Source organism: Scardinius erythrophthalmus, assembly GCF_964197995.2.
Source record: "Scardinius erythrophthalmus genome assembly, chromosome: 6".
NCBI classification, from domain to species: Eukaryota; Metazoa; Chordata; class Actinopteri; order Cypriniformes; family Leuciscidae; genus Scardinius; species Scardinius erythrophthalmus.
This window is the reverse complement of record NC_138226.1, coordinates 29,738,057-29,759,781: the sequence shown is the minus strand read 5'-3', so window position 1 is coordinate 29,759,781 and position 21,725 is coordinate 29,738,057. Positions and strand designations below refer to the sequence as shown.

Sequence of the window (21,725 nt, the reverse complement as noted above, 5' to 3'; positions counted from 1 at the left end):
AGTAACTGCAAAATAGGGGTAAAATATCAAATTAAATGTGAGGATTGATATGTACAAAGAATAAGCTAACATAAAGTAACAAAACAGCCACATGTCCAATAATCTACCTACAACTACTTAGGCTGGATGACAGGATAACTTTAAAGTCATTTTTCTCAGTTCTGCACTCTGCGTAGTTACTGCCTTTTTGCTTTGTAGGGCAGAATTGCCTTCGAGTGAAACTAAAACGAGCCAATGAACATTGGCATGCAAGATTTGGCGCGGAATGCAAATCTTGCATGCCAATGTTCATTGGCTCGTTTTAGTTTCACTCGAAGGCAATTGGTCTTCCTAGTGTGATCACAATTCATTGGTAACTCCTACCGACGTGACGTCACGGAACGAGAGTTACCATACGTACCCGAGATGTTTTCCATTCCCGTTGTGAGTGTCTACTGTTGGATTACTGATCAGATTGTTTTGTGCTGAGAATGTCATTCAGGACTGCTGAAGAGGCTCTGTCTGAGGGCGATGGGGGCCGATTTGAGACCGCAGAAGATCCTAGACTGCTACTGATGATTGAACGGGCTGCTTGCAGATGCCTTCTCTGGCTCTGGCGAACTAAAAGAAAATGAGCAAAGTTTGCATTTTTAAAGTGGGTTTCAACTAGTGGGCCGCAACCAGAGATTGGCTCTTATGTCTGTTCTGAGTGGTGAGACAGAACACATCTAGTTAACATTTATAACTTATATTAATAATGAAATATTGATCCATAATTTATCCATAGTTCCATAATACATCCATAATTTATTATTTATTGAGGGAAGGAATATGTGGACATAGATGTTTTTCATATAATTTATATTCGGCTGAAATATTGTAAGGATATGTAACAGAAATTAGTATTAACCTATATTTATACTAATATATATTTTACTATATTATATCAGTTCTATTATAGGGTTAAATATAACAGGCATGATGATTTGGCACAAATTCATCTGTCACTTGGTAAAAGCAGCCAAATTACAGAAATGTTTGGTATTTTACTGATTATCTGCCTGATTGAATAACCCACTTCTTTCTCTGACATCTTTCTTCTGGACCTCTGGAATGAGGAATCTGTAGACGAGTTCTGCCACAATCTCTTCTGACTGCTGACTGCTCCTCCTGCACGTATACACAGACCAAGAAAGACACAACACAGGCCGATTAGAGCTGATTTGTTTGGTTTGTGACAAAGAAAATACTCTAAAACAATCAATGCTGGCAGTCTCACCGAAGGCAACACAACAATGATCTCTGTAATTTGGTTATTCAATGTTTATTAGTTTATTTATATGACTGCAAATACACAGTATCCTGATTCTAGTGATTTCCCACAGCTGTACTGTCACATCTGACATCCATAATTTATTATTTATTGAGGGAAGGAATATGTGGACATAGATGTTTTTCATACATTACATATTTCTTAGGCTGTAACTGTGTTTCTCTGCATTTTGCCTTGAAGTATAAGAGTTTTTGAACAGGCTGAACACAATGGGTGGGAGTCACCCTGCTTAGTCTGACAAATCTAAGCATGGCGTTGTATATTTTATTTTCAGGACCTTCTGAAAGCAGAAGTGAGTCATCTGTACACCTTACATGCATTATTTTCTCTCAAGGTCTCTATTGCATAGCTTCCGCCATAACTAAACACTTACAGAGAGTATGAATGAAGAGATTGTGGTTAAAGTAATAGTAAAATAAAACAAAATGTTTGCATCTATTCTCAACTGATTCATCCTTGGCAGCTCATCAGTGATCTTGAATCTAATAAAACCTAGTGACAAACATGTCTTGAATGTCAGAATCTTGTCAATATACTGAAATCTAAAGGTGTATTTATTTATTTTATTCCTTTTCTTTAGTGCAGTGAAGTGTTCTGTTTTGACAGTTTGAAAGATTTTTACCATGCTGAAAAGACCAGCATGATTATAAGAGTTTGTGGTTCATTGTCATCAATAAGCAATTTGGTTGTGAAATTTTCAAACTGGTTTAATTGGATGTCATAGCATTCGAGACTAGAAACGTACGTCTCCTCCATGGCATAGGTGATGTTGTCCAGCTCCTCAGCCTTACGGTGTATCTCCTCTCTGGCCTGGGCATCAGCTGTCTGGTTAGTGGAGCCCAGGATGACATCCTCCAGGTACATGTTTACTGTGTCCTGGTGCACCTTGACCACCTGATACCAAAAGATATACAGATATGCTAATTGATGTTAGAAACATGCTAACATTGTTAATGCTAGACACGCGTGTTAAATCATGTTAGAAAAAGCAAACAATAATGCTAAATCATGTTAGCAACATGTTAAAACATGCTTGCAATATGTTAAATCATGCAAGCAACAAATGGTAAAACACGGTAGCAATGTGTTAATTCATAGTAGAAACATGCTTGCAATGCTAAAACATGTTAGCAGTTTGTTAATTCATGCTAGAATCTATCTAAGAATCATTATCACTTTTCTTTAATTTGGCTAGCTGTAGTTTTCATGTTGAAATAGAATATGTGACTATTGTGCTTTGGGACATTTTGAAAAGCCGTGCATGAAGGTGTCATGATGACAGTGTCATCTCTCATCACACGAGCAGGAGTGCCGACAGTGAAAGTCCATTTCTGATTTTATAGTTGTTTAAACGTGTGTGTTGAAGTGTTTTAATTAGATATATATATATATTTTTTAAATCCTTATTTTAAATATTTTAGATATCTTTTTCTGACTGAAGACTGAAGGTTTTGCCTTCTTGACAAACTATTTTATTCCTGTGATGCAAAGCTGAATTTTCAGCACCATTACTCCAATCTTGTCACATGATCCTTCTTCAGAAATCGTTCTAATATGTTGATTTGTTGCTCAAGAAACATTTCCTATTATTATCAATGTTGAAAACAGTTGTGTTGCATAATTTTTTTTTGGTGCCAACGATGATACATTTTCTTTTTAATGTATATTTGACGAATAGAAAGTTCTAATCAACCGAACCCAAACCCATACTTTTGAACGGTCGTGTATGTTCAAGGGATTTTGTCGGGTAGAAATAAGAGCACATTTATTGTCCACTGACACTGATGTTCTAGTGACCTGCTTAAATATCTCATCCTCCTCTCTGCGTCTCCTTTCCTCTATCTGCCGCCTTCCACTCTCCTCAGCCTCACGGATACGCCGGTCTCTCTCAGCCAATAGCGTAAAGGCGTGGATTCGCCTTTCCTCCTGCAGCCGGACCAACTCTTTAGACAAAAAGTCCAGCATGTCCACGATCACTCCCCCAGACAGGCCAGCAACACAGGACTCAATCTGAGACACCTAAGAGAAAGACAGAAGGAATAAGAAGAATCTAATCAGTTTCATAATTGAGTTACTATAGCTTATTATAGTCAATTCTTGCATCATTGTTTTGTTCACAGTGATTGTTTCTTTTAGACCGTGAAACAAATTATTTAAAGGCTCAAACATATTTTTTTCCTGAGATTAAACTTTAAAATATATATATATTGTTTAAGCACCATTCCCTACATTGTCACAGTGTCTGGTTTGTGTTCCCTTGGTCTCCACTAGAGGTCCTCTTTTCCCATGGTGTCATTCACTCATTTGACTACATTTCCCATCATCCTGTTCTGTCTATTCAATTGATCATTGCACACAGCTGTTTCCCGTCACCTTGTTAGTTTCTGTCTATTTATACCCTGTCTGTTTCAGTGTTTGTTACGAAGTCCTTGTTGTATGCCGAGACACTTCTGAGGTCTGTTTCCGAGTCTGTCTTGTTTGGTTTATTGTTTTGGACTGTTTGTTTGATATTGACCCCTGCCTGGAGACTATGCTTTTGGATTACCCTAATTAAAAACATACTGCTATCGGATCTTCCTGTTTCCCGTGTGTGTTCGTGACATACATGCTATGCTGCACTTTTTCACAAGTTATCAATCAATTTATTCTAAAATATTCTCCACAAATGGTTAAGATCAGACTGTAATGATCAGAGACTTTGTTAAAAATAGCTTACAGTAGTTTTAATAATTTTCACTGATGGGGTGGAGGGAGAAATTTTGAGCTCTGAAAATTAAATACAAATATATGAATATTGTTTTCATAGCTGGAAAATCTGAAACTTCATGACATGACCCATGAGAAGCCATGAAAGCCTGAAAAGATCAGTGGTATATGTTAAAGCAGAGGTGATGTTGTGAATGTCTCAAAAGCCATATTTGTCATGATTCTGCCCTCGTGTCCTTGATTTTCTCTAGTCTTGAGGCAGGATCATGACAGACCCGTGTTTTGTGTGCAAGCACATGGCCTTGTGTTTGGACCATGTGCTTGTGTTGTCTCATTACCTTACCCCGCCCCCTTGTTCTCCTCGTCAGTCATTATTGTTTCATCTGTGTCACCAGCTGTCTGCATTAGTTTCTCCCTATTTAATCCCCTTGTGTTTGCTGTCCTGTGTCGGTTTATTGTGATTCCTACATGAGTGTTATTCACTATCATTGCTAATCATACCTGTGAGTACCTTGTGGAAAGTCTTGTCATTGTGAGAGTATTTGTTAGAAGTATTGTTTGTTTATTGTCTAGTCATAGTTTAGTCTTGTCAGCCTAAGATTCCTTGTCCTGTCCAAGTTTTGCCCCCTCGTGGGTTTTGTTTTCCTGTTTTTGTCCCAATAAACCTAGTGTTCATTGTACACTGTCTGCATTTGGGTTCATCTCCTTGCATCTTCATGACAATATTGTGATTGTACTGAGATAAATATGTAGTTTTATCTGTCAAAGTTCTCATGGTACAATAGGTGCTTATTATCATATCTGAATCATTTATATCTCCGGTCTTACTCTGTCAGACTGGATGTCTCTCTGTCTCTGCAAGGCAAGTGTGGCCTGTTTTTCTGAATCCTTTTTGTCCTGTTCCTCCTTCTGCAGTGCGTGTGTGGTACGCAGTTCTTGGATCAGTTCCAATAGTTTCTCCTTTTCCTCCAACATCTGACACGCAACAGATGTCATTATCCATTCACATCAACAACTACACAAGACATCCGTTAAAAAACACGCTCCCCCACTGAGCCTTACCTGATTCTGGGTGGATCTTCCTCTGAGCACTTTCTGCAGAAAGATGATGGCCAGTTCCTTTTCCTCATCTCCCTGTTATAGATATTGATGTCTCAGAATGATAAATGAGTCATACAAACAGAATGTCATCATAAATGATACAAAGACCCAGTTCAAAAGTTTGGGTCCAGTAAGATGTTTATTGATTTTGAAAGAAGTCTCTTATGCTCACCAATGCTGCATTTATTATTTATTAAATAATACAGTAAAAACTGCAATATTATGAAATATTATAACATTTTAAATGAGTTGATTTCTATTTAATATATTAAAATTAAAATTTATGCCTGTGATGGTAAATCTTAATTTCCAGCATCATTACTCCAGTCTTCAGTGTCACATGATCCTTCATAAATCATTCTCATATGCTGATTTGTTGCTTAAGAAACTTTTCAAAAGAATAGCATTTGTTTAAAATAGAAATCTTTTTTAACATTAGAAATGTCTTTACATGTGTTGTTGCTGAAAAAAAAGTATTGATTTCCTTAAAAAAATATATACCAGTTTTGAATGGTATAGTATCTTCAGGTCACTTTGGTTCTATTAAGACCTTTGACCACATTGTGAAAAAAAAAAAAAAAAACACTTTAGAACACTTTTTTAAAGAGTACTTATTACAGAAACAATATACTTTAAAAGAATTTCTGAAACTGAATGTAATGTTTTGCGGAACTTGCATGTTAATTGCAATTACATGATGACATATCTATCTATAAATTACAGGAACGTCTGTCTGTCTGTCTGTGTGTCTGTCTGTATGTCTGTTAACCGCATATCTCTCGAACCGTTAGTCCGATGGATTTCAAACTTGGCAGGTGTCTCGCCACGGGCACGAGTAAGTGCAGTGCCAAGTTTGACGTTGTTTGGATGAGAAATGCTAAAGATATCGGTAAATATATAATTTTTAAAAGGTTGTGGTTTAAAAATAAACAATCTGACATTAGAGGGTTGTATCGGTCAAAGAAGCCCCAAGAAGGTTGTGGTTTAAAAATAAACACTCTGACAATCTGTCAGCTACACTGTTTACTTCTGAATATTATAGTTTGGTATAGTTTGGTTCCAAAATGTGATAAATCCATTTTTATTAATTTGAGTAAAAATGTGTTTTCTTTACCAAGAAACCAACAATTACTAAAAACACACACAAAAGCTGATTTTGCACTTTGCACTTTGCACTGCTCCCTGAATCGACACGCTTATTCATTTGTGGATGTAAACTGAATCTATATGTTAGCTATGCTGTTTACTTCTGAATTTTATATTTCATTCTGGTGCGCTTAACGTTATCGCTACTGTGTAATAGTAGCCTATGCTATTCACCAACTAAACATATCCTATTCAATGCGTTCACAGTCTCTTTCACGGGCATCATTTGTAGTAGCCTATTCACAAACTGTTTGCTCAAGCATAGCGTTTTCTCAGAGTTCACGTTGTGCTTTCTACCATGCACAAATAAAAATGTCACTGAACTTTTGCTGTGTAATTGTAATAATGAGCATTCAATCACACCAAACCAACAATTACTAAAAACACACACAAAAACTGATTTTGCACGGGTGTTTTGCACTAGTCTATCTATAAATTACAGGAACGTCTGTCTGTCTGTCTGTATGTCTGTCTGTGTGTCTGTTAACCGCATATCTCTCGAACCGTTAAGGCCCGTTCACACCAAGCACGATAACTATAAAGATAACGATAAAGATAACTATATATGTGTCCACACCAGCGACCGATAACGGTCTTTTTATTCTAAGCACGCGCGCGCCCGGATGATCCAGATCCATTTTAAATGCGCGAGACCTTTAAATTAGAATGGATTCTGATTGGCTGTCAGTGTTTTATCATTCGACAGCTGGAAAAAAATCGTTCTGAAAGTGATCCCAACGATATCGTTCCTCATATCTTTATCGTTATAGTTGTGGTGTGAACTCTGTTATTCTTTAATATGGAGAACGATTTTTAGAATTATATCTTTATCGTTATCTTTATAGTTATCGTCCTTGTCTGTGAACGGGCCTTTAGTCCGATGGATTTCAAATTCGACAGGTGTCTTGCCACGGGCACGAGTAAGTGCAGTGTTTGGATGAGAAATGCTAAAGATATCGTTAAATATATAATTTTTAGAAGGTTGTGGTTTAAAAATAAACATTCTGACATTAGAGGGTTGTTTCGGTCAAAGAAGCCCCAAGAAGGTTGTGGTTTAAAAATAAACATTCTGATAAGCTACACTGTTTACTTCTGAATATTATATTTTATTCTATCCACGACTTTCCCGAACTCTGACCTTTCCCGTGATCTCAATGGCAACGTAGAACAAGCCGGTAACGAACTTCTGGTTTACGTTAGCCTGAAGATACCGCTATCAGAGAGCCTCAACAAGCACAAACAACTTGCTTGGATAATGAGGAGTAGAGCTTTGATCGGGCCCAAAAAATCAAGCTCGACCCTTCCTGAGCCCGTTGTGTCCGAGCCGGCCCGACACATTAACTGTAATTATGAGCCCGAGCCCAATTTTGACCCAATCATTTTTAATACGTGGGCCGTTATAACCAGGGGCGGCGCCAGATATTTTTTTAACGTGTGCTGAGGGGGTCCTAGATATATATAAATACTTTTAATAAATGAGCAAAAATTGGCCACTTAATATTTAATATTCAATTATTTTAATGATCACAATTAAAGTATTAATTTTGATAAATTGAACAAGCACAACATTCGGCATTCAATCAAATATTATTAAAGATTTATTATTATTAATAATGTTATTTCAACACAATATCTCGTTATTTCGACATCATATGTGTGCAGAGTGTGCGTGCAATAAGCAAGATGTGCATTTGTAAATCCAGTGACACGCGTGCATTGATTTTTAAACTAGTGTTTTCTGTCAGTGTCTGCTGCAAAGATGAAGTTGACGATCGCCATCCTCCGTAGTGAACGCGCCTATAACCTAGAGAGAAATGCACATCTTGGATTAGCCTATTTCTTTTCATTTTGAATTGTTTCGTTTAAAGACATTTAAAGCTTTCTTAAGATAGGCTATATTTCTCATGTCTGAGTTTCGGTTAATTTATGATGAGATGCGCTCCTGTTCACGTGCAATGCCGTCTGCGGCGCGCCGGTGCCTACATGTCATGATTTATATTGTCTGCTATATATGCTTCTTATGTATTAGATCCAGGCAATTGGTTGATGAAAAATGTATTAAAATTAAGATACAATTTATACAAAACGAAATTCACTTTAAAGAAAGGTTCTTTCTACAAAACAAAACTTAATGAAGAAAATTAAGCTTAATCATGTCTGACCCATTAACAAAATCATGTCTGACCCCACTATGTCTCCCAATGCATCCTATCATGGTGTTCACTTTTCATAATCAACATAGATGGAAAAAATGACATTATAATATTTGAACAAATATGAAACTAAATGCTATTTAATGGTTACAACAAATATAGTAGGCCTACATACTCTCTATCTGTACAAATTGCTGCACATTCAAGTTAATTCTCGAATTAATTTTCAAATTATTGAAAACAATAAACATACCACTTAAAAATATATACAGTTGTACTGCAGTTTTTTCTAAGTAGCGTTACAAGAAACACTCTTTCTGCGTAGAGGGTCCGTTTATGTTGGAAACAGCTCCCATTCATTAAATCCTTCAGTTTTCGCGTGTTGTTTGTACACCTGACAACGTTACACGTTGAGCCACAAGGAGCCATTGCTTATCTGTCAGCATTACTACTTGTCAGTAATCAGTTTCATACGTTTTTACCGCAACGCGAGTATCCCCTGTGTGCTGTTTTCATTAAGCGTTAGGCTAAACCGGAACTGAGATACCGGCAACAGGAAGTATCGAGTGTCATGACGACGCCCATTAAGACTCGCAGGAAAGTTGTGGATTCACAGCCATCATTTGTAGTAACCTAGCATGCTCCCTGAATTCAATGCGTTCACAGTCTCTTTCACGGGCATCAAATCAACAATTACTAAAAACACACACAAAAACTGATTTTGATGTGTTCACAGTCTCTTTCACGGGCACCAAATCAACAATTACTAAAAACACACACAAAAACTGATTTTGATGCGTTCACAGTCTCTTTCACGGGCACCAAATCAACAATCACTAAAAACACACACAAAAACTGATTTTGCACTAGTCTATCTATAGATGTCTGTGTGTGTGTCTGTATGTCTGTGTGTGTGTCTGTATGTCTGTTATTCACATATCTCGAACCGTTAGTCCGATGGATTTCAAACTCGACAGGTGTCTTGCTACGGCCACGAGTAAGTGCAGTGCCAAGTTTGACGTTGTTTCGATGAGAAATGCAAAAGATATCATTAAATATATCGGTAAAAGAAGCACTTAGAAGGTTGTGGTATAAAAATAAACATTCTGACATTAGAGGATTGTATGGGTCAAAGAAGCCCCAGGAAGGTTGTGGTTTAAAAATAAACATTCTGACATAAACACTCTGTCAGCTTCACTGTTTACTTCTGAATATTAGATTTTATTCACAGCCATCATTTGTAGTAGCCTATTCACAAACTGTTTGCTCCAGCGTAGCATTCTCTTGGAGTTCACTGTGTAGCCTGCTCCCTGAATCGTCGCGCTTATTCATTTGTGGATGTTAACTGAATTTGTAAGTCACCTACGGTGTTTACTTCTGTATATTATATCTATCTATACATTATGGGAACGACTTTCTGTGTGTGTGTGTGTGTGTGTGTGTGTGTGTGTGTGTGTTATTCGCATATCTCTCGAACCGTTAGTCCGATGGATTTCAAACTTGACAGGTGTCTTGCTACGGGCACGAGTAAGTGCAGTGCCAAGTTTGATAAGAAATGCAAAAGATATTGTTAAATGTATATCGGTAAAAGAAGCACACACTGGCTTTTGCCGCTCTAGCTGTTGGCCACTCCCCCTCTCACACTGCACACTGAGTGAGCACAGCCCAGGACCAGAGACAGAGAGGGTCGAAGAAAGCAGCGGAGCTTAAGTAGCGTTTTCTCGGAGTTCACTGTGTAGCCTGCTCCCTGAATCGTGTAGTTATATTTTCCACATTTATTGTGTCATTATGTCAGTATCAGTATTTGCTTTCTACCATGCACAAATAAAAATGTCACAGAACTTTTGCTGTGTAATTGTAACAATGAGCACTCAAATACACCAAACCAACAATTACTAAAAACACACACAGAAACTGATTTTGTACGGGCACTTTGCACTGCTCCCTGAATCGACGGGCTTATTCATTTGTGGATGTTAACTGTATCTGTATCTGTAAGTCAGCTATGCTGCTTACTTCTGAATATTATATTTTCACGGCCATCATTTGTAGTTGCCTATTCACAAACTGTTTGCTCAAGCATAGCGTTTTCTCGGAGTTCACTGTGTGCTTTCTACCATGCACAAATAAAAATGTCACTGAACTTTTCGCGTCGGGGTCCTGTTCAGCCTGTCGGGGTTGTTATTCGCTATAACGACCGCCTCTCTATACATTATCCCTTACTTATCTGACCGTTATCAGTTTGTAGCAGTAAATGAAGAGATGTCTTATCGATCACAAGTTCAGTATGGCGTACCACAAGGCTCAGTACTAGGACCGCTGCTGTTCACTCTGTACATGCTACCCTTAGGAGATATCATTAGGAAGCATGGCATTAGCTTTCACTGTTATGCCGACGATACTCAGCTCTATATTTCTTCATGCCCAGACGAAATTTACCAATTCACAAAATTAATGGAATGCATAGCTGATATAAAAAATTGGATGACTCGTAATTTCATACTACTTAATTCTGAAAAAACAGAGATTCTAATTATTGGACAAAAAACTTCCTCACGTAATAACCTAGAATACTGTATAACACTTGATGGCTGCTCTGTCGAGTCTTCTTCGTCGTCGGTTAGGAACCTGGGTGTGCTCTTTTTTATACCAATCTTTCATTTGAAAGTCACGTGTCTAGTATCTGTAAAACCGCATTTTTCCATCTTAAAAATATATCTAAATTACGCCATATGCTCTCATTGACAAATGCGGAACAATTAGTTCATGCGTTCATGACCTCAAGGGTAGATTATTGTAATGCTCTACTGGGTGGTTGTCCTGCGTGCTTAATAAACAAACTACAGCTAGTTCAAGACGCAGCAGCTCGAGTTCTTACCAGAACCAGGAAGTATGACCATATTAGCCCGGTTCTGTCAAAACTGCATTGGTTGCCTATTAAACATCAATTTTAAATTAAAGCTGCAAGCAGCGATGAAAAGGGCCCTCGCACCCGTGCCACCGCCACCCGGCGCCTTTAGGAAAACAGAGCACGGTGGGCAATATGTAATGATAATAAATATAGGTGGACTATGTCAAAGTAATTTGTATTTGCCACACTTCCTGCTACCAGCAGGTGGCGCTATTGCTATGACCAAATATGAGCATGGTCACGTGTTCAGGACAGGACTCTTTTCAAAAGTGTGAAGTTTGGGGCCGATTGGACATCGTATGCCTGAGTTACTGCAGGCTGTCTGTGGTTGCCTAGCAACATCGGAACTGCAAGCAACATTAATATTGAACTTATCTTATCATGCATAAATCACCAAAAGGCTGAAATTTGGTGTACACTAGTGCAAAATGCCCGTGAAAAATCTGTTTTTGTGTGTGTTTTTAGTAATTGTTGGTTTGGTGTGTTTGAGTGCTCATTGTTACAATTACACAGCAAAAGTTCAGAGACATTTTTATTTGTGCATGGTAGAAAGCACACAGTGAACTCCGAGAAAACGCTACGCTTGAGCAAACAGTTTGTGAATAGGCTACTATTCGCATTGAACGCATTGAATAGGATATGTTTAGTTGGTGAATAGCATAGGCCACTATTACACAGTTGCGATAACGTTAAGCGCACCAGAATGAAATATAATATTCAGAAGTAAACAGCATAGCTGACTTATAGATTCAGTTAACATCCACAAATTAATAAGCGCGTCGCGATTCAGGGAGCAGTGCAAAGTGCCCGTGCAAAATCAGTTTTTGTGAGCTGATCACCGTCAAAAAAGTTCAGAAGATATTTCTTAGTGATGGCTTTCAACAGTTTCAATAGCATTTTGAAAAAAAGTGTCATGAATTTATTGCATTTTTGGGGGAAAATAATCAGTTTTTATAATAAATCTTTGAAAATCCAAATCTGGATTTGAATTTATGATATTATAACCTAAAGATGCTATGTGAAAGTTTGAAACAGAAAATAGTGGTTTTCATCTTGTCACTTTCTTGGTAAAGAAAACACATTTTTACTCAAATTAATCAATATGGATTTATCACGTTCTGGAACCAAACTATAATATTCAGAAGTAAACAGTGTAGCTGACTGAGTGTTTATGTCAGAGTGTTTATTTTTAAACCACAACCTTCTTGGGGCTTCTTCGGCCGATACTCAGAATGTTTATTTTTAAACCACAACCTGTTAAAAATGATATATTTAACGATATATTTTGCATTTCTCATCCAAACAACATCAAACTTGACACTGCACTTACTCGTGCCCGTAGCGAGACACCTGTCAAGTTTGAAATCCATCGGACTAACGGTTCGAGAGATATACGGTTAACAGACACACAGACAGACAGACGTTCCTGTAATTTATAGATAGATTTGTCAGGCCGCCAAGGGCACACCCTTCGACGAAAACTCAAGATCTTCGCAATTTAACGTCGCTAAGGTCTTTAGATTACACTCACCAAATTTGAAGACGATCAGATCAAAACTGTAGGAGGAGTTCGTTAAAGTACAACATCATGAAATTACGAAAAATGCACAAAATCTAGGAGGAAGTTCAAAATAGTTAATAGCTATGCTCCAAGAGACTTTTTTGTAGGTATTGGGTCATTACATGTATGAACCAAATTTCATACCTGGGCGTGAAACCTAGAGCCGGGGCAAAATGTGGGGGCAATAATTTACCGAATTTGCCCCCCCCCCAATTTTGAAAACCATATCACACGTAAATTTTCACCACTTCTTTCACACTTCTGAAGCGTGTGCAAAGTTTCATGAGTTTTCGAGCATGTTAAGGCCCTCTAAAAAGCGATTCACTTTGGAGAAGAATAATAATAAACGGAGCAAAAACAATAGGGTCCTCTCACCATCGGTGCTCGGGCCCTAAATATTGCTGATTACTTACAAAGCACTGAATGGTTTAGCTCCGCAGTACTTGAGCGAGCTCTTAACGCATTATAGTCCTTCACGTCTAATGCAATCTCAAAATTCCGGCCAATTGATAATACCTAGAATATCAAAATCGACTGCTGGCGGTAGATCCTTCTGCTATTTAGCGCCAAAACTTTGGAACAGTCTTCCTACCATTGTCCGGGAAGCAGACACACTCTGTCAGTTCAAAGCTAGATTAAAGACACATCTCTTTGACCTAGCATACACATAATACATTATAGACTTCTATAATTCAATGTTAGGCTGCATAGATTAGGTCAGCTGGAACCGGGAACACTTCCCATAAATCCTGATGTACTCGTTACATCATAAGAATGGCATCAGCGCCATCAGCGTTTCTCACAGGTTCGCGTTTAAAGTCTGTGTAGAGAGAATGGTGTCGTCTTAGCGGCCCCAAATTTAATAACAAATGATCGTTGCGACGGAAGCGAATCAATCAAAACTAACTTTAGCTGGAAAATAACTTTATTAAAGAACCGCTATAAAGCCAAAACAATCTCTGTTACCTTAAATTATATGTTTATCTCTGTAAAGCTGCTTTGAAACAATCTACATTGTTAAAAGCGCTATATAAATGAAGATGACTTGACTTGACTAATTTCATAATTCTATTGTCTTTGAAATAACTCAAGTATGATTATTTCTTTGAAAATATAAGTGAGTTTAAAGAATCACATAGATGTCCTTGTACCTAAAGCTATCCAAACCGCCCGTATTCAGACACGTTTTGACTTGCAAACTGCACGTCAGAAGGAAGACCTGAATTGTCTAGAGCATGAACGTGGGCTGTACCTCAGGGGGCTCATCCACCGCAGGGGTTAGGGGTCGTGGAGCAGGTTTTTCCTTCTTAAAGAGGAACCGCAGAGGCTTCTTTTCCACCCTGCAGACCTTTTTCTCTTTCAGAGCCTAGTGGGAAAGGAGAGCTCAGGGTGATATCTGCCACTTCATTTTCTCTTCCCACAGAGTGAGTAAGTGTGATAAGCACCTAGCAGCTCATTACCTGATGAGTCTTCATGAGCTCTAGATCTCTGCGGTCTGAGCGTGTGATGAAGCCTTTAGTCTCTTTAGGTCTTGGCACTTTAATTTGAGGCTCGATGACAGATGGAGAAAGACCTGCCTCCAGTTCTAACAGACCTAAGAAACACAGAGATGATACTTCAGGTCTTTATCCCTTATTTTAAACGAGATGAAAGAATTTTTCGGAAAAAGAAGTCAATGGTGTGCCTGGCAGTGTGCTGTGTGTGAAAAGATCCAACCCCTAAGTCTCTATAACATTTTGATCTGGAGAGATTTTGTTATTTTATTTTTACCCTTTTTTCATCCACCAGGTGAACACTGTTAGCCTAGAAATCATTGTAATTGCTTAGAAAAGTAATAGCTCATCTTTTCTCAATGAGACATATGATTTGATTTGGAAGAAGAAAATTAAAAAAAAAAAAAAAAAAAAAAAAGAAAGAAAGAAAGTGATTTGGAAGAATTAATTAATTAAAGAAAAAAGATTTTTTTAATTTAAAAAAGAAAAAGAAAGAAAGGAAATCTTCAAACTTCAAAAACATTTAACAAAGAATGATGTGAAAATAAAAAAATATCAGTGTATATGTGAAGAAATTGATAAAAAATAATTAACAAGAAACGTTAGTCTGTCTTGAAGAGTCAACCTAGCTGATGTGCAAGCAGAAGCAGACCTTGATACGTGCTGAGAAAGGGACTCTTCACCACATAGCGATTGGAATTTCGCTCGGGGATCTGGCCAGTCCGAGACAGAGGAGCGTATGTCTGAGACCCATAATCAGAATGATCCTTTATAATATCACGTCTCTCCAGCTTTCCCTCCACATTCTTGCGCTTTGCCAGAAGCTTCCGCATTGCTGTGAGAAACAGAAAGACGTTAGTTTAAATTATGTCAGTTTTTAAATGATTATTTTTATAAATGAGGGTAATCTGATTTAAACACATAATTTAAACCCAAAAATGTCCTGACAGCTCTCAATACATGCTATGTTTTATTTAGCTTTAAATAAGTGATTTTGGGAATGATGACTTTTTATTCTGACTCATGAAAACCAACAGAATAAAAGTCTAGTGCTAGTACAGTTTTCCCCATTCAATATGACTATACAAAAACAACAATAATAATTTTGTTATTTTGTTAATAATATGTTATTATTATTCACAGAATATTTAATTATTTAAATTATAACAATTAAAACAGTAAAGAAATACACTGCTGGCAAAAAAGAAAAAAAAAAAAGAAAAAAAAAGGTTGCAAATACTAAATAGGCAAATACTTCAGTCAATTATTGGATCATTATTGCAGTGATTATTATGTTTCTAGCATGTTATATGTTTGGCAACAGGTCTTTTAACCCTAATTGAAGGAGAGTGTAGCTTTTTATTTCATAAACAACCACATAAGAAGACACATCATGGCCATATTCCAGGATGACAATGTCAAGATTCATCAGGCTCAAATTGTGAAAGAATGGCAGAGGGAGCATGAAGAGTCATTTTCACACATGAATTGGCAGCTCTGAGTCCAGTTGAAGTGTGAACCGTAGCGGGGTCCCGGGTCATGCTCCCTCATAAGGTTTATTACACACATGCAAAGTTGGTTGAGAGCATAACTGCAATAAAGTAATAACCTAGTCAACAATTACTTGTTTACAAAGTGCCATGGAAGTCAAACTAACTTGTTAATCCTGTCATCTCATGGAATATCTGAAAGCCAGGTTTTTCCTAATATCTGTCATTATTAGCAGAACACATTTTACACATGGGAAAAACCGGTTGTTTAGTCAATAATTCAAGAAGGTCCAGACTTTAAAGCTCTTCATTCTAACTTGTAATTGGAAAAAAGTAACAGTTCCTGTAATTGTTTAAATTGTTACAAAAAGGATAGCCTATAATTAAGACCATGGATGGTTCCTCATTACCATGCTTAGGCCAATGTTAACTTTTTCTTTATTTATTTTTTATAAGTTAAGTTTTCTAATTTATGTTGGTGCAGGATGATATTTTCTCCTATTTTCCACAGTTTGTGTGGCTGTTTTAGATCACTTTTGACTTTCTCCACAGTGTTTTAAAGTGGTAAATTCTCAATCAAATTCAAATGGGTTGCACATTTCACCATCAGCGTCGCGAAGGGAACAGCTCGCTCAAATCTTCTAAGAGTTTTGAAGCGCGCTGGGTTCTATAGTGATTTGCACACCAATCATGCACAATCATATTAACCGCGCTTCAGTCATATTGCACAGACAATTGATCCGTTTAGTTTGTTTCGGCTCTGAAAGTGCGATGTATACTAGTATTGGTAGGTTTAGGATTAGTTGTGGTGGAGGGGTTAGGATTAGGGGGTGGTGTTATTATACGCATTACAGGTGCATATCGGCCCACTTCAAGCAGTGTTAAGAGGTGCATCAATTTTTGGTCAAAATCTTGTACTGACAATGCAAGAGTTAAGAGACAATTTAAGTTCTGGACTCAGAGGTGCCGATTCATGTGTGAAAATGACTCTTCATGCTCCTTCTACCATTCTTTCAGTTTGAGCCTGATGAATCTTGATATTGTTATCCTGGAATATGGCCATGATGTGTCTTCCTACATGGTTGTTTAAGAAATGAAAAGCTATACACTCCATCAATTAGGGTTAGAAGACCTGTTTAACATGCTAGAAACATAATAATCACTGCAATAATGTAAACTCTTAAGTATTTGCCTATTTAAATCCAAACAGCGACTTTTTTTTGTGGCCGGGCAGTGTATATTACTAATGCAACAATACTATTGTGCATTCATAATAATAATAATTAGCATTTATTTAACAGAACAACAGTCAAATTACAATAAAAAAAATCTATGGCTGTCTTCTTTGCTTTGAAACGTTAAACTACAGAGCTTATATTTGGGCAGAAAACTGCTGGGAGACCTTAAAGCTTATCTTTTGTTGACAACATATTTATAAATTCAAATTTGGGAATTGCATTTTTCAAGACTGAAAACACTGGATCATGAGCTGCTTGCGTATAAATTAACAAAATGCCACATTCATTCTAAAACACACAGCGCGTCAGACCATATATTTACATTATAAAATACATGCATTAAATATTAGAAAAATTCCATCCCTGTAATATATATAGTGTATGGTCTCAAAGCAAACACGCATGGTCTAAAAGCAACAAAACTTCAATTCAGATTTCATGAGGACTGACGTAAAAAATTTGCCCTTTTTAAGTACTTCATTATGATGATTATTTATCTAACTGTGGCCTCACAAATGATGTAGTCTTTGCGTATCTTCTTAATCCGCGCATCCCTCTCTTGCTGGAGCTGGGAAAAGCTCACTTCCAGTCGCTCCATCTTGACCTCCTCCTGCTTCTCCTCTCTCTGACGCAAGAGCTGCACCAGAAGGGTCTGTCGTGCCTCCTGTAGCCTAACAAAACACAAGTAAAACAAAAGTCAGCATGTACGTGTTTGTGCATCGCAGAAGTACAGATAGTATTTCTTTATACTGTTGTTAAATTAATTAGTTTATCCCCAAAAAATACATATGGTACTCTTCTGCGTAATACAAGAGGAGATATTTTGAAAGATGTTTCGGGGATATTTGTCCATACAACAAAAGTCAATGTGGACCTTATATGGATCTTGCTTTTATAAAACTTATATGGTACTTAAGTTGTCATTTTGGACATTGACAAACCCAGTCCCAATCCACTGTTATTATATGGAAGAGAGTATTCTCTTCGAAAGAAGATATTCTTCTAAAGATTCACATTTACTTTGTGAGTAAACATTTTTTTGGCAAACTGTTACTTCAGGTAGTGCTCACTTTTCAATCTCCTCTTCTCTGAAGGCCCACTCTTTCCTCTCCATCTCCTCCATCATCCTTCTTCTTTTGTCAAGCTGAGAGAGGTCGTCCAGCGGGGGCAGAGTTGCCTCCCATGCTCTCTTCATTCTCGCCCTCTCGATCATCTCCACTTCCGCTAGCCCTGCAGGCAGCCCACAGCCTGGAAAACAACCAGGGATAAGGCCATTCACACCAAGAACATTAACTACTGTATAAATATAACTTATATTTTCTTCCCTATTGTGACATATATCCAAGTGAAAAGGCTTCTCGAACAAGAACTTTCTTTATCGGGAATTGATTGGATCATGGTTGTGGTTTACTATTGCTGTGATGTCATGTGACTGACAGGTTGTCCCGGGAAAAAAAATCATCAAAGAAGAGAAGTTATTTTGATTAAAGGTTAGGGAACATGAATTTAAAAAACTGTAAAATTCCTTTAAAAAGCAAAACTAGAATTATCCATTTTGATTTCAAGGTGACTTTAAATGCTCAAGATCTTTAAACTTGGGTGGATTCTGATTGGCTGTTAATGTTTTTATCGTTCATCAGCTGGAAGAATGTTCTGAAAGGGATTCCAATGATATTGCTATTCTGTGTTGTTATCATTATAGTTGTGGTGTGGACTTCCCTATTCTCATAGAATTAGAACAATTATTAAAACTTTATAGTTATCGTTGTATTAACAGTTATCAGACATCCCAAGTCTCCCGGAAGTTCCGGGAGTCTCCCGCATATTGATAGCGGCTCCCTGATACCCGCAAATGAGTTAAAATCTCCCGGAATCTAGAGCGAGCGAGCAAGAGCGCGCGTGCACAGCAGAGAGGGAGAGGGAGCGAGAGACCTTGCGTGTGTGCGCACGTAAGATAGAGAGCATCTGATTGGCCTGTTTCGGTAAATCAACCAATCAATTGTCAGTGTGGGCGGGTTTTATCGCTTCTCCCGAACCGAATAGAGAGCCTAAGTCCCGCCCCTCCGCTTCCGGCTCATGGGACCTTACTTCGGAAAAAATATGTATGGAAGTCAATGGCGAGAGATAACTTATCTTTTTATTCCGTCTGAACTGTGCCCTGAATTACACATATGATGTTTGTCAATTTAAAAGGTAATTATGAAAGTCAAGAAAGTCGCAGTTTGTCATAAAACAGAAGAGTAACGTTTAGTTTTATGTGAAAATCGCTCAATGAACTACATCTCTCGTCTCGCACTATGTACGTCACAAGATCCGTTGCTCGTATGTGTGTATTCTGGCTCAAAACACTCAGGCATGACGGCGTAACGTTACGATTATAATGTAAGACTATAGAAAAAATGACAGACGTTAGCTTCAGTAAAGTTAGCTTCATTCATTGAGAGAAAAGGTATGACGTCGCATGCGCGTCTTCTGGGTTTGTAGTCTTTCTAATTACGTATTTTCACAGTCTTATACCTCAGCAGTTTTACATCAAGCTGCGACTTTCTTGACTTTAAAATGTATCTTTTAAATTGACGAACATCATATGTGTAAATCAGGGCACAATTCAAACGAGATCAAAATATTTGTTGTCTCTCGCCATTGACTACCATACAATATTTTTCCGAAATAAGGTCCCATGGTGGTCGACCGGAAGGGGAGGGACTTAGGCTCTCTATTAATCAGTTCAGTCAGAGACAATTTATATGAGACATGCCACTTCCTCAATCCTCAATACAACTATATAAGGAAAACCCGTAACGGCAAAGATGGCGGTTGTATGCACATGTCCCGCCCCTCCCGCCGGAAAGCCAATCATCTGCTTTTAACAGTCAGCAGCTGACCACTAAGGAGCGAATGTACAGTGACGTGACATAACTGCCATATTCAACCTGTGCTTTCGCGCTGTGGCTGGCGCTGAGCCAAAGACGGACGCGCTCAGCGCTTGTCATAGGCTCTATCACAACTGTTCAGTGTGTTTAACCACATAATGTTTATTTTAGGTTTCAGACATTTAAATACATATAATTGTTTAAGTGCTTGGCACAACACCGGCATTCTGGATAGAGACGTAAATGAAGTTTGGTGTCGTGAACGTGAACCCTTGCGCATGCGTAGTAAAGGTATAACCTGTGGGGAAAAGGGCATTTTAAACCTTATTTTGGGGCAAAGTCATCAAACTTTTTCAGCGATTTTCATCATATTTTACTGCTGTTTCTATACATGCAGTTTTTATGTCCCGGTGACCAGTGAAAGTGCAGTTCTGACTCTCTGCCCATTCATTTAGATAGGAGCCTGGTCTTGTTAGTCCGAAATAGCTGCCCGGAGGCGTTGCCAAGATGGCGGCCGAGTGGCACGACTTGCCTAAAAGGACTTTGGTTCAGTGTATCTAGAAACAGGAGCGCCATGGCAACGGGAGAGTGCCACAAAAAAACATGCAAAAAACGAAAGTATAAGATACATTTTACGGCAGACTACATGAAAGTGTACCCCTGTCAAATAAGTCTTATTTGCAGGTTGGGATGTCTGAGTTATAGTTTTTGGTATGAACGGATCTCATTGTCAACCTGAACAGGAGCTAGTAAGAGGCAGTATAAAATAAAGCATAAAATAAATGCAACTATATTATATTTATGTGGTTTACCCCATGTGAGTGTGGCCAGTGTGAGCAGCTCAGGGGAGGCTGTCCTGGGACGAACCACATGGTCTGGAGTGTAGGGGTCTGTCTGTGTCTCACTCTCCCGATAGTCAGTCTGACTCAGTCAGGGCTGTTTATCATCTCCATCCACAAAATCAAACGTGGCTGCAGTGCAAGGATGAGTATCACACCGCCTTACCACTCGATCCAGTGAAGCCTGAGCACGGACGTTTTCCCTGGCGTGATCCACATCAGCTGACAATGTATATACTGGATCTAAAAACAGCACCATCACCCACAATTCAATACTTTTTTTATGATAAACGGCACAATATATAGGCTACCCTCTTAATAGCCTTATCTCATTTATTCTAAAATATATTTATATTGTAAAAATCAAATAATGATTTGCAACTGTGTAACTCACCGTACAAATAATCATATGTCCTCTGTTGTCTGAAGCCCCTTCTGCCCTCATTTTTCTTCAGAAATGTGCGTGTGACCGAGTCGCTCATGTTTGCTTACAACTGGAGTGGATAACGTTATGTGTTTTATTTGTAAGACAGGTAATGGTCACCATGGAGATCGTAAACATCCGATCATGTCACTATCGCTACAACACCGCTAGAGGGCAGTCAATACAAACACAACATCCGCATGTCAGAACCGTAATGTAAATATGTTGTTTTTCCGGTCTGATGAATGATGAACTCATCTTTATTCATTCGTAGCTTTATATAAAAGCGTTATATAGAGACGTGGTTTAGACATAGACTATTGAAGGCCAACAACTATGCACTTGCAGAGATACAGAAAGGTAAACAGAATATCTCACTGTGCTTTGATGAATGGTATTCGGTGCCTTTTGATCATGCCCCATTAAAGATATTGATCTTATTGCCTTAAAATATAAAACAGTATATCAATAATATATT

General features: G+C 38.0%; 1 protein-coding gene across 1 annotated transcript; it reads right to left on the bottom strand.

The window, feature by feature from the left end:
• Positions 1–442: 442 nt before the first annotated feature.
• LOC308691834 (cilia- and flagella-associated protein 91-like) lies at positions 443–21,305 on the bottom strand (the record flags this gene model as incomplete). Its single annotated transcript, XM_081367397.1, has 14 exons — positions 443–600; positions 1,058–1,149; positions 2,058–2,206; positions 3,110–3,331; positions 4,847–4,993; positions 5,081–5,152; positions 14,143–14,256; positions 14,351–14,484; positions 15,036–15,218; positions 17,625–17,782; positions 18,182–18,359; positions 20,797–20,905; positions 20,990–21,066; positions 21,218–21,305. The coding sequence occupies 14 exons, from the start codon at positions 21,303–21,305 to the stop codon at positions 443–445; spliced, it is 1,881 nt and encodes a 626-aa protein (XP_081223523.1).
• Between the last annotated feature and the right edge of the window lie 420 nt (positions 21,306–21,725).